The sequence below is a fragment of the Balaenoptera borealis genome (genome assembly GCF_965194805.1).
Source record: "Balaenoptera borealis genome assembly, chromosome: 11".
In the NCBI taxonomy this organism is placed as follows: domain Eukaryota; kingdom Metazoa; phylum Chordata; class Mammalia; order Artiodactyla; family Balaenopteridae; genus Balaenoptera; species Balaenoptera borealis.
In genome coordinates, this window is record NC_138868.1 from 73,775,154 (window position 1) to 73,787,614 (window position 12,461).

General features: G+C 39.5%; 1 protein-coding gene across 2 annotated transcripts in view; it reads right to left on the reverse strand.

Moving 5' to 3' along the window:
- Positions 1-878: 878 nt before the first annotated feature.
- Positions 879-12,461, reverse strand: part of MAML2 (mastermind like transcriptional coactivator 2) — a 362,457-nt gene continuing 350,874 nt past the window's right edge. For both annotated transcript variants that reach the window (XM_082339876.1, XM_082339877.1), the window contains 2 exons: positions 11,409-11,520; positions 879-4,495 (listed from right to left, as the gene is read on the reverse strand). In XM_082339876.1, the coding sequence (XP_082196002.1) occupies positions 3,477-4,495; positions 11,409-11,520 (1,131 nt within the window). In that variant the 3' untranslated portion in view covers positions 879-3,476. The remainder of the gene's footprint in view (positions 4,496-11,408; positions 11,521-12,461) is intronic.

Sequence of the window (12,461 nt, forward strand, 5' to 3'; positions counted from 1 at the left end):
CATTTACTCTCAAGGATCCTTCCGTGGGTACATACTAGGATTGACTGGATAATTTTAGAATTACACATTTCTTTCTCTTAATTTGTATGCCTTTTATTTATTTTTACTGATGTTGATTTTATTTGTTTACAACCTTCCAGAGTCATTGGACAGGCACTACATGAAATATAAATTTTATTATTGCTCCATTAATAATGCTAATAAAAAGGATAATGCCACACATCTTTTTTGGCAGAGGGGGAAGGGACAATGGAACCCCAGCAATATATTTCAACAGTGGAGCAAGAAAATTTGATAGAATGGTTTCCCTTGCCTCCTACAAAGGCCCATCTTTCTCTCAACCTCCTTGCCTCCCAAGGACTGTGTAAATATGCTCAGTGAGGCTGTGTTTACCTGGCCCCGTGTTCACTCAGCCTGGTCTGCCCAAATGCCACACAGCCTGAGGATTAGGCGGTGTTTCTCCAGTATTTAGTAGTTGCTGTGCATATGGGATCTTAATACAAACTTTCTAAGCAAAGTAAAGAATATTGAAATGAGTCACATCAGCATTTCACTAGTATTAGAAGCTTCCCAGAGAATAAATTTGCCCATCAGAACTTTCTGTGATAGAGCAACAATATTGTTGGTGACTGAAAGCATGATTTCATACAAGAGAACCACTTCTGAATTTTTTAAACTATTTTTTTAACACATGAAATTACACGCGATACAAAATACTTGTCTTACAAGTTGAAATCTTTACAGTTATGGGTACAGTTACAGTAATGCAAGTAATATTAGTGCATTCACTTAGAGCAGAGTTATTTGTCTTCATTGGGCTTAACACAAAGCCAAGAATGAATTATTTGCTTAAATGACTTTCTAGTCTTTGAATTAAAAAAAAAAAAAAAAGAAAAATTACTTCTATCTCGTGTATAATGTGTCAGAATGATAAACAATGCCAACAGTTAAGTAGTCTGGTATTTCTGTAAAAGGGAGATTGTATTCCATAGCCTTTAATTTGTAAATCCTTAAGTTTTGGTTGCATATGTCTATCAAATCGTCATTATCTCAGCTTTCAGGAAAATTACATCATCTTTGGTAATAGGCTGCCAACAAACAGAAACTATAGACTACACCATTTTTTTCCAAAGAATCCTGTATTTTAATGAATAGCTGAATAAATAGACATTAATTATGAAATTCACATTAAGATAGAAGAAAATCCAAACATTTTGATTGCTTTATCTCTTAAATTTGATAGCTACTACAAAACATACTATTTATGTTAGGGTAAAAATAAGGTGAATCACAGGAGTGTAATTGGGACGTGCTGGCAGATATATACAGTAACATGGAGGAGCCATAAAATAAAAGTGTTTATATGTACATAACTTTTTCCTTACTTTTTTGCATGGAGAAACACTGTTTTATAAAATGGGAAAACACACAGTAGACCACATGCAACAAGGACCAATACATGTGCACAGCAGAATAATCAAACAAGACACAACTATGGGTTTAAAACAGAATTTGGGAGCAGGAAAAAAAAAAAAAAGGAAAGAGTTGAAACCTGGAATGCTTTCTTATTGAGGTTTCAGAATATAAATTTGTCTAACAAGCCTCTTGATAGTTTTCAAAAGTTCCCACTTGACCACCTAAGGTTGAAGTGTAAGAGCTAAAAATAAACCATCATATGATACAAAACTTTGTATATTAGCATACAAAAGGTAACAATTTACTTTTTGTATAAAATATAACATTTTGATAGTATATTTATTTCACATATGTATAAATATAACCCAAAGAATATGCTTTAAGTATTTCTACCAAAATATTCTTTACAAAAGTTTACAAAACAAGTAATTTATTTATATTTACAACCTAGCACAGAAAAGATTCCGAGCCAGTGATGTTGGTATTGTGTAAAAGAAAGAGAGTGCTTCTAGACATTTTAAAGATTGCAAGAGGGCTTTGCAGAACTTTCAAAATGTGTTCTTTTTAGAAAGGTATTTAAAGAGTTATTAAATGATTTCAGTTAAATATCACTTGATAATTGAATACGCGAGTGTATGACTAAAAAAGCTGAAGATAACCTGTGTTCCTCTGTAATGAGGAAAATGATAGTGATATTTTGCATACATCCCAAATCAGCACACATCTTCCCATTTTGCAGCTGATCTGTTACACAACTCAATAGGAACTCTTTCTTTGATACAGTGCTCAGCCCTGAGGGAGAAAACCTGGATATGAAGGGCCCATCTAGCATGTGGCAATGATTCATCACATCAGGGACAGAAGAATGAGTAGACTGCTACTAATAGATCACATTCTATTTAGCTGTTCACCCAAATAATGTGTCCAAATAAGGCCAAATTGTTTTTTGTCTCAATTATGCTTTCCTTCAAACCCTATGAAGTAGATTTGTACACACCCGTACCCACCATCCCTGGTCCTGACTTTTTGCTTCTTATCTTCAACCAAAATATGATACCTTCTACTGCCAGCTTTGGTCTCCAAACTTCCTTTTCTTACAAATCAGTCTCTGGTCATCAAAATAAGCAGAGAGGGCCAGGCTCAATTTCACTCAGCTTGGGGACTAACCAGCAGGCATCATCACAATAAGCAACACCCCAATTTATTTGTGGTCAAATACATTTCCTTTATAGCAATGCCCAATGTGGTGTTTTCTCTTTTAAGTAGTGAAATCTGATGCAGACACATGTGCACTAATATTTCAGTACGATTAGGATAGGTCGTGACTGAATCTAAGATTCAGAAACTGGATTTGGAAATTGGTTGTGGAAAAAAGTTGGCCATCTCTGTGTTCTTGTTTCATCACTAGTTACAGCATCTTGAAGTATAGGATATGTGGGAAAACTGAAAAAGTGAGGGGATGAATCTGGGGAAGAAATTCTATAGTCCACTGGGTGTTCTCTATGTTCTCCAGTTTTCCTTTACTTAGGACACTGTTTGGTTACTCCAAACACATCTGTAACATTTCAATCTACCCTGGAAGTTTTAGGAAACCTAAATGAAAAGACAGAGTGGAGGGATTAAACCACACTTACATATCTGTTAGAGCAAATTAAGGAATTTGTTGCTTGTTGCTTGGAACTAGTACCTCCGCATGATGTGGGGTTTAAACAAGCCAGAAGTTCTATTACTTTTCTTTCAGGGAGAAAAGGAGCTTGTGAAGCCTATTTTACACAACTAATTACACATCAACATCACAGTTCTGTTTGGATAAACTGGATACTGTGTCCTGGGGTGTAGACAGGGAAAAAGTGATCCCAATGTTTTACTTTCAGGTTTGAGATTTAAAACAAGCATTTGGACCAAAATGTTCACCGCTACAGTTACTTTCTGCTTTCCATTTATAAGCCAAGGTATCTTCATAGAGTCCAACTAAAAGTCAACAGTTTGGCCTTTACAGAGTCCTTGTAGAATACTGCCTTTTAGTGCTTGGAGTTTGTGAATTGTCTCCCTTTTCTCCTCTAGGAGTTGTTCCCCAAGATTTCATCAAGGTTGATGTCTTTCATCCAGTCATCATTACCAGGCTCTGTCTTCAATAAAGAATCAATGAAATCAGCATCACTGTTTAGGGCAGGGCCCATGTTATCAGTCTGTTGGTTGAGAAAGTCAAAAGCTAAGTCATTGCCATGGTCAGTTCCTTGAAAAGCCCTGGAACTTTGGTTGGGTGAAGGAAAACTGCCGGCTGTCAGGGATGATGGCTGGCTTATGCTTGTCCTCGACTGACTCAACCCTGTTCCTGACTGGTTCAAATTAGGCAAAATCTGTGTGCTTAGCTGATTGGGTCTGAGATTCAGACTTCTGAGTGGACCCATGTTTTGTCCATTTAATGTCTGGCTCATTTGGTTCATGGGTCTCATTTGCACTGCTGGTGTTAACTGATTAGGAGGAGCCACTGCTCTCTGGGAAAATTGCTGGCTACCTACCGCCTGTTGCAATGACTGGTTTGGAGTATAGGCTGTAGGTGTGCCTGGGGGGAAGCGGACTCCTGTAGATTTCAGCGCTTCCTGCTGTTTGGTTGTTGCTTCTGGAGAGGCCCAGTTTGGTGCTGTTGTGCTGGATGTGATCATTACATTCGACGTTCTCTGTGCTGGCATGCTTGCCATACTATGGGTTAAATTTGGTCTTAATTGTTGTGAATTGCCAACAGATCCAGCTCCAAAAGTGGCCACATTATTATTATTATTACTGGGCCCTAAAGTGGGTGGCCGGGGCATCAGAGGGTTGTTTTGATTTGCTATCAATTGGTTTGGGTTTCTGTGTTGGGTCAACTGATTCATTCCTGAAGTGACGCTGTATGTTCCAGGTTGATTGCAAGGCAGATTCCCATACATCCCTATGTTCTGAACTGCAGTGGATAAGGATGGCATTCTTGTCCCATGAGAAGTAGACATGAGGCTGGAATTTGGAGTTAAAATGGTGTGTGTTGAAACTGGGTTTGCCAAAGCCTGGTTAGAGTTTAAACTCACTGTTGATGAGCCACCTGAGAAAAAGAAGATAATTATATTAGTTCATAACAGTAGGTTATCTCTTCTCTTATAGCGATTTACAATAGCTTATCAGCTCTGAGACTGCCTTTGGGTGTAAGAACAAATAAAGAGAAATAATCATCATAGCATATCATATAAAAGGAATAAGACAGCTTTTGGGGGGAAGTATCACCCTAAGTTACCCCTTGGTCAAGAGTTTACACATTATAGAAAGAAGACTGAAATAGAATGGTTCTGTTTTTTAGGCTTTAGTTTATTCTTCTTCTGGAATCATTGAAGGGAAGTGATAGTCAATCTTCCATTTTGAATTAGCTACTCTGTTCCAAGACCAAAGACTACAACTTTGATTATCCAGCTGTCATGAAATCCATGCTACTGGTCACCCCTGGGTCCAAATTAGAACATGTGGATGAACCCTATACATGGCTACTAGATTAACGGTCCAAATCTATGGCCTTGAAAATCATGCCCAATTTTCATATGCATCCCCACTCAAGAAGCTGCCATAAGACAGGTAAATTCTCATCTCTTCAAACATCTGAAATTCAATGTAATCCATGCTACAGTGATTATTTCCATACAGAAAGCACTCTGCTCTAGGAGGAATAGTTATTATTGCACTGTTATCCACACATCATGAACTACTTTCGCTCACGCCATTTCCTTCTCATATGGTGCCCTTCTTACCTCACCAAGCCCTATCTTTTCTTCAAAGGCTCAGGCCAAGGTCCAAGTTCCTTCATTAAGCTTTCCCTGATATTCCAGCTTTCTCTCTCAAGCTGCATTTGCTCTTTCAAGTTTTCATTTAGCATTTAGCTTCTGTATTGGGAAATACATGGAGACTCAAAGTGCCAGCTAGTTATGTTGATACCTGTAAATAAGTGATTGAATGTGGGACCACTCAATCACAGTCTACTGAATAGGGAGGTTCCACCTATCGGATAGTGATTAACTGACACATTGAAATTTTCCTGGCTTGAGGAGGTTAAAATCATCACGGCAAGACATCTTGAGAGGCAAAAATGGAATGCCAGAAAGATAAATAAAAGTGCCTGCTGGATGATAAGTTCCATGAGAGAAAGAATTTTTGCCTGTTTTGTTCACTGTCATATTCTCCAAGTTCAGTGGATGGTGCAAAGTAGGTATTCAATTGATATTTATTGAATGAATGAATGAGTGAATGAGAGACTGAGGCAAAGATATAACTTGGAGAAAGATACTCTTTTAAAGTACTCTCCCAGCAGAGAGGCAGGGAGGCCCAGAGAATCAGAGATACTGAGAAACAGAGAACTAGACACACATATGAGTATCAGGATGGCAGTATGTGAAGAGAGCATGGTTGCAATTATAACCCTAGCATATCCCCTACTGCTTGAGGATAGCTAGCGTGGTACACACCTGGAAAGACTGAAGGCCTTGCTATTTGTTTTAAAATATGTCCCCACTAAACTACATCCCCCTTGAAGGCAGGAGCAGTCTCTTTATCTCCTTGTATCTCCAGGTTTAGCACAAGGCCCTGACTGTGTAGGGCACTGTTTGATGATGAGGGACCAGAGTCAGATAGGAGAAATTTGGACAATAACTCAGAGTTCACAGGCTGCTAATGAGATTAAGCAATATCAGCTCGGTGTCTGCAGGTTTCATGAGAAGAGAATTTCCATTATGGAAATGCTATGGAAAAAATGTCGAGGCTTTAAAAATCACTCCCTCTAGGGACTTCCCTGGTGGCGCAGTGGTTAAGACTCCGCCTGCCAAGCATATACAGTGGAGAAAAGACAGCCTCTTCAATAAGTGGTGCTGGGAAAACTGGACAGCTACATGCAAAAGAATGAAATTAGAACACTCCCTAACACCATACACAAAAATAAACTCAAAATGGATTAAAGACCTAAATGTAAGGCCAGACACTATAAAACTCTTAGAGGAAAACATAGGCAGAACACTCTATGACATAAATCACAGCAAGATCCTTTTTGACCCAGCTCCTAGAGAAATGGAAATAAAAACACAAATAAACAAATGGGACCTAATGAAACTTAAAAGCTTTTGCACAGCAAAGGAAACCATAAACAAGACCAAAAGACAACCCTCAGAATGGGAGAAAATATTTGCACATGAAGCAACTGACAAAGGATTAATCTCCAAGATTTACAAGCAGCTCATGCAGCTCAATAACAAAAAAACAAACAACCCAAATCCAAAGCTGGGCACAAGACCTAAATAGACATTTCTCCAAAGAAGATATACAGATTGCCAACAGACACATGAAAGAATGCTCAACATCATTAACCATTAGAGAAATGCAAATCAAAACTACAACGAGATATCATCTCACACCGGTCAGAATGGCCATCATCAAAAAATCTAGAAACAATAAATGCTGGAGAGGGTGTGGAGAAAAGGGAACACTCTTGCACTGTTGGTGGGAATGTAAATTGATACAGCCATTACGGAGAACAGTATGGAGTTTCCTTAAAAAACTAAAAATAGAACTACCATACGACCCAGCAATCCCACTACTGGGCACATACCCTGAGAAAACCATAATTCAAAAAGAGTCATGTACCAAAATATTCATTGCAGCTCTATTTACAATAGCCAGGACATGGAAGCAACCTAAGTGTCCATCATCAGATGAATGGATAAAGAAGATGTGGCACATATATACAATGGAATATTACTCAGCCATAAAAAGAAATGAAATGGAGGTATTTGTAGTGAGGTGGATGGAGTTACAGTCTGTCATACAGAGTGAAGTAAATCAGAAAGAGAAAAACAAATACAGTATGCTAACACATATATATGGAATCTAAGGGAAAAAAAAAAAAAAGGTCATGAAGAACCTAGTGGCAAGACGGGAATAAAGACACAGACCTACTAGAGAATGGACTTGAGGATATGGGGAGGGGGAAGGGTAAGATGTGACAAAGTGAGAGAGTGGCATGGACATATATACACATATATTTTATACATATAAAATAGATAGCTAGTGGGAAGCAACCGCATAGCACAGGGAGATCAGCTCTGTGCTTTGTGACCACCTAGAGGGGTGGGATAGGGATGGTGGGAGGGAGGGAGATGCAAGAGGGAAGAGATATGGGAACATATGTATATGTATAACTGATTCACTTTGTTATAAAGCAGAAACTAACACACCATTGTAAAGCAATTATACTCCAATAAAGATGTGTGGGAAAAAAAAAAAAAAAAGAATCCGCCCGCCAATGCAGAGGGCTGGAATCCACCTGGTCCGGGAAGATCCCACATGCCGCGGAGCAACTAAGCCCATGCACCACAGCTACTGAGCCTGCACTCTAGAGCCCACGAACCACAACTATTGAGCCTGTGTGCCACAAATACTGAAGCCTGCATGCCTACAGCCCATGTTCTGCAACAAGAGAAGCCATTGCAATGAGAAGCCCGCGCACCGCAACAAAGAGTAGCCCCTACTTGCCGCAACTAGAGAAAGCCCGTGCGCAGCAACAAACACCCAAGGCAGCCAAAAATAAAAATAAATAAATTTATTTAAAAAAAAAAATCACTCCCTCTAGGTGCCCCCTATTTTAACAATATGCCCTGAGAAGGTTTATGAGGAGAGCTGTATTTTTAAACAACTAGAATAGGGAGAATTTCCATAAAGATAAAAAGATATTAATCACAGTTAATATTTAGAAGCTCTTAATATGTGGTAGAAATTGTTCTAGGTGTTTTTCATACATCATTTCTAATATTAACATCTGGGCAAGGTGATTATTATAGTACTGAGATTGAAATAAAAAAGGATAAAAGAGTTTGTGTTGTGCTTGTTGTTTATTTCATTCTCAGCAGACACGTGAAGTACAGTGCTCTAGAGTGGTGATTCTTACCCATCTGGGGGTTAGCAGCTGGTTGCTAAGGACACCTCCCTCAGGAAAATGCCCATATGCACTATGGAAGAGACTTCTAGGTCCCTCCCAAATACACAACCTCCCTGTCTTCCTTAGAAACAGAGCCTTGATTTTGCAGCAATGTGCCCAGCTGAAAAGCCACATTTGCCAAACATCCTTGCTGATGGGGGGTCCATATGAATTAATTCTGGCTAAAGGCAGAAGTTACTAGGTGATGGACTTCCTTGGTGATGCAGTGGTTAATAATCCGCCTGCCAAGGCAGGGGACACGGGTTCAATCCCTGGTCTGGGAAGATCCCACATGTCGCGGAGCAACTAAGCCCGTGTACCACAACTACTGAGCCTGCGCTCTAGAGCCCACAGGCCACAACTACTGAGTCCACGTGCTGCAACTATTGAAGCCCGTGTGCCTAGAACCCGTGCTCTGCAACAGGAGAAGCCACCGCAAGGAGAAGCCTGTGCACCGCAACGAAGAGTAGCCCCTGCTCACCACAACTAGAGAAAGTCCGTGTGCAGCAACGAAGCCCCAATGTAGCCAAAATAAACAAATAAATAAATTAATTTAAAAAAAAAAAAGCAGTTACTAGATGAGTGTCCAAAAAACCTACTTTAAAAAGGGAATCTGGGGTTTCCCTGGTGGCGCAGTGGTTGAGAATCTGCCTGCCAATGCAGGGGACACGGGTTCGAGCCCTGGTCTGGGAAGATCCCACATGCCACGGAGCAACTAGGCCCGTGAGCCACAACTACTGAGCCTGCGCGTCTGGAGCGTGTGCGCCGCAACAAGAGTGGCAGCGATAGTGAGAGTCCCACACAGCGCGATGAAGAGTGGCCCCCACTTGCCGCAACTAGAGAAAGCCCTCATACAGAAACGAAGACCCAACACAGCCATAAATAAATAAATAATTAAAAAAAAAAAAAAAAAAAGGGAATCTGACTCATTTGGGAGGCCATTTTACCTTTTCCCCTCTTTCATCTTTCTATCTGGAATATGGATATGAAGACTGGTGATGGGGTGGCCACAAGGCAACCCTTAGGATGGAAGCTATATGCTCAAGAAGGTGGGCTGTAAAGACAAAAGAAGCCTGGATCCCTGATAACATGGTAGAGCCACCAAACCAGTCTTAGACTGCTATCCTTGGGAATCTTTTATATGAATGGGAAAAGAAAAGCCCAAACGTTCACCTTGAATTTGATATAATATTTCAGAGGGCTCTTAGCTTCCCCCAAAGCCACTGATAGGCCATGATATAAGAAGCCATGTTCCAAATAATACCCATATTGTCTTTCAACCTCCTTGAGGACAGACTCAGAGAATCCTGCTTTTGCCCTGAAGCAAAGCAATCTTAGAGAGTGGAATATATATATCCCATTCCTAATTTTAGTGGAAAGAGGCAATCTGGTGCAATTGAAAGTGTTTAAATAAATGAGAACAACATATTGATTACTACACTTAACAGGACCAGAAAATATTGATAAACAGAAATATTCACAGCCCCTCCTTCTTTAGAGAATCTCCTTTATGGCCTTAAGCAGAGAGAACTTGGGAAAATAGAGGACAAGCTTAGTTTACATGAGAAGCTGCAGAGAGTTCTGGGCAGAAAGGCTCAAATAGATGCTGACTTGGAGAAGGCAGGGGTAGCACAGGCTATGTGTAAAAGAGGTTCTTTTGGAGTTCACAGAGTGGAAGGGAGGGATTTTAGGGGTAGTGTTTGCCACCTATGCTATATTGAGATATCCATTAAGAAGTTTTGCTTTATTTTTTTGTTTTTTTAACATCTTTATTGGAGTATAATAGCTTTACAATGGTGTGTTAGTTTCTGCCGTATAACAAAGTGAATCAGCTATACGTATACATAGATCCCCACATCCCCTCCCTCTTGCGTCTACCTCCCTCCCTCCGTATCCCACACCTCTAGTTGTTCACAAAGCACTGAGCTGATCTCCCTGTGCTATGAGGCTGCTTCCCACTAGCTATCTATTTTACATTTGGTAGTGTATATATGTCAATGCCACTCTCTCACTTTGTCCCAGCTTACCCTTCCCCCTCCCCGTGTCCTCCAGTTTTTGACCCACCTCCTAGAGAAATGGAAATAAAACAAAAATAAACAAACGGGACCTAATGAAACTTCAAAGCTTTTGCACAGGAAAGGAAACCATAAACAAGACGAAAAGACAACCCTCAGAATGGGAGAAAATATTTGCAAACTAAGCAACTAACAAAGGATTAATCTCCAAAATATACAAGCAGCTCATGCAGCTCAATACCAAAAAAACAAACAACGCAATCCAAAAATGGGTAGAAGACCTAAATAGACATTTCTCCAAAGAAGATATACGGATTGAAAACAAACACATGAAAGGATGCTCAACATCACTAATCATTAGAGAAATGCAAATCAATGATACAATGAGGTATCACCTCACACCGGTCAGAATGGCTATCATCAAAAAATCTACAAACAATAAATGCTGGAGAGGGTGTGGAGAAAAGGGAACCCTCTTGCTTTATATTTTAAATGCAATCCACCTTTGGTATTTTTGCGAGACTTCCTAAAGACTTAATTTGCTTTTCAATTATTTTTTGGTGATAGGGCTATTTGTCTTAGGGAGATGAGCCCAAAGGTGGAGATGAAAAGATTGGGCACTATGCAAGTTACAAATGTGACTATGAGGGAGAAATGTCTGCTTACCTTACACTGTCTGGGTCAAGATATGCTGTTGGGAGGAGAATGGTTGAACCTAGCAGTTAGAAAATATTCATGCTTGTTTGACTCTCACAGGTAGTCCTGGGAGCAGTGAAATATGTGAATAAGGAACAAAAATAAGCAAGAAAAACTGATGAGTAGACTAAAATAAATTCCAGTTTGGTCTTGATCTGAAAGTTAAATGGGAGCTAGAGAAGGAGTCTAAGAAAGAGGTTACAATTAAATATGAGATGGGGGAAGGAGGAAATACTAACAACTGAACAGTTTTCTTCTTTGCACAGTTATGATTTTTATTAATTTTTAAGAACACTTACCAGAATACTGAGCTGTTGGCTGCATATTGCCCACATTTCTTCTTTGGTCTTTATAATCTGGGGGTGGCCTTGTCAAATGTCTGTTTATCTGATCTTGTGGAGCAATTTTCTCCTTGAAAACACAAATGAAAACATATTAAACTGCATTGTTACTTTCTCAGTTGTAAAAATGTATAGATTCAAAAAAGTAAGAATATAAGAAAAATTTTGCAGTCATAGTTGCGAATCATGGATCTTAGTTTTTATTCATGATTTGCAGTCATCGTGGTGAATCGTGGACCTTATTTAGAGACAAAACTTTTCAATTTCAATTTCCTGCATGAAAGTGTAATTTCTACCTCTCCTTAACATTCAACATGTGTTTTGGGTCTTGTAACTACTCTCATTTTCTTTATTTTGCAATTAGCTTTCAGCGAGGACAAAATTTCTTTGAATTCTGAGATGAGGATTTCTAGTTTTGTTTTGTAGCACACCTGGTATACTTTGGTACCTATATATAATTTTGGTCCTACCAAGTGTGTAAGGTGTAGGAATAAGTTTGCCAGATAAAGTGCAGGACACTCAGGCATTCTATGTTTTTATTTGCTAAATCTGGCAACCTGAGATTGGAGGAGATAACCTATCAGATACTGATACAGGCATTCTGTGCATATTATCTATTTTTTTCCCCCTCATAAACAACCATTGAAAGTAAGTATGGTTATTCCCACTTAAAAGATAAGGAAATGGAAGCTTCCTTAGGTTAAGTAACTTGCCCAAGATCACACAGTGGTAGAACCAAAACCAAATCCTGAGTCAAAAACTTAGGCTTTCGGCCATACAACGCAAGGGCCTCTTGCTGCTTTGTTTCTCTGCACCCCATTCTCAGAGACCAGTAATTTCCCAGTCTCCCTTCTTTTCTTCCTTGTGGAATCAGCCACCTTTAGATCTTTAGAGTAGGTGAGTTTGGGGGCTAACAGAGGAAACAAGGACATTCTTTTTATTTTGTCAGTGGTCTCAGCCAAAGACCACCAGGAATGTAGAGGGAAGAACAAATCTAACTCCGTATTAGAT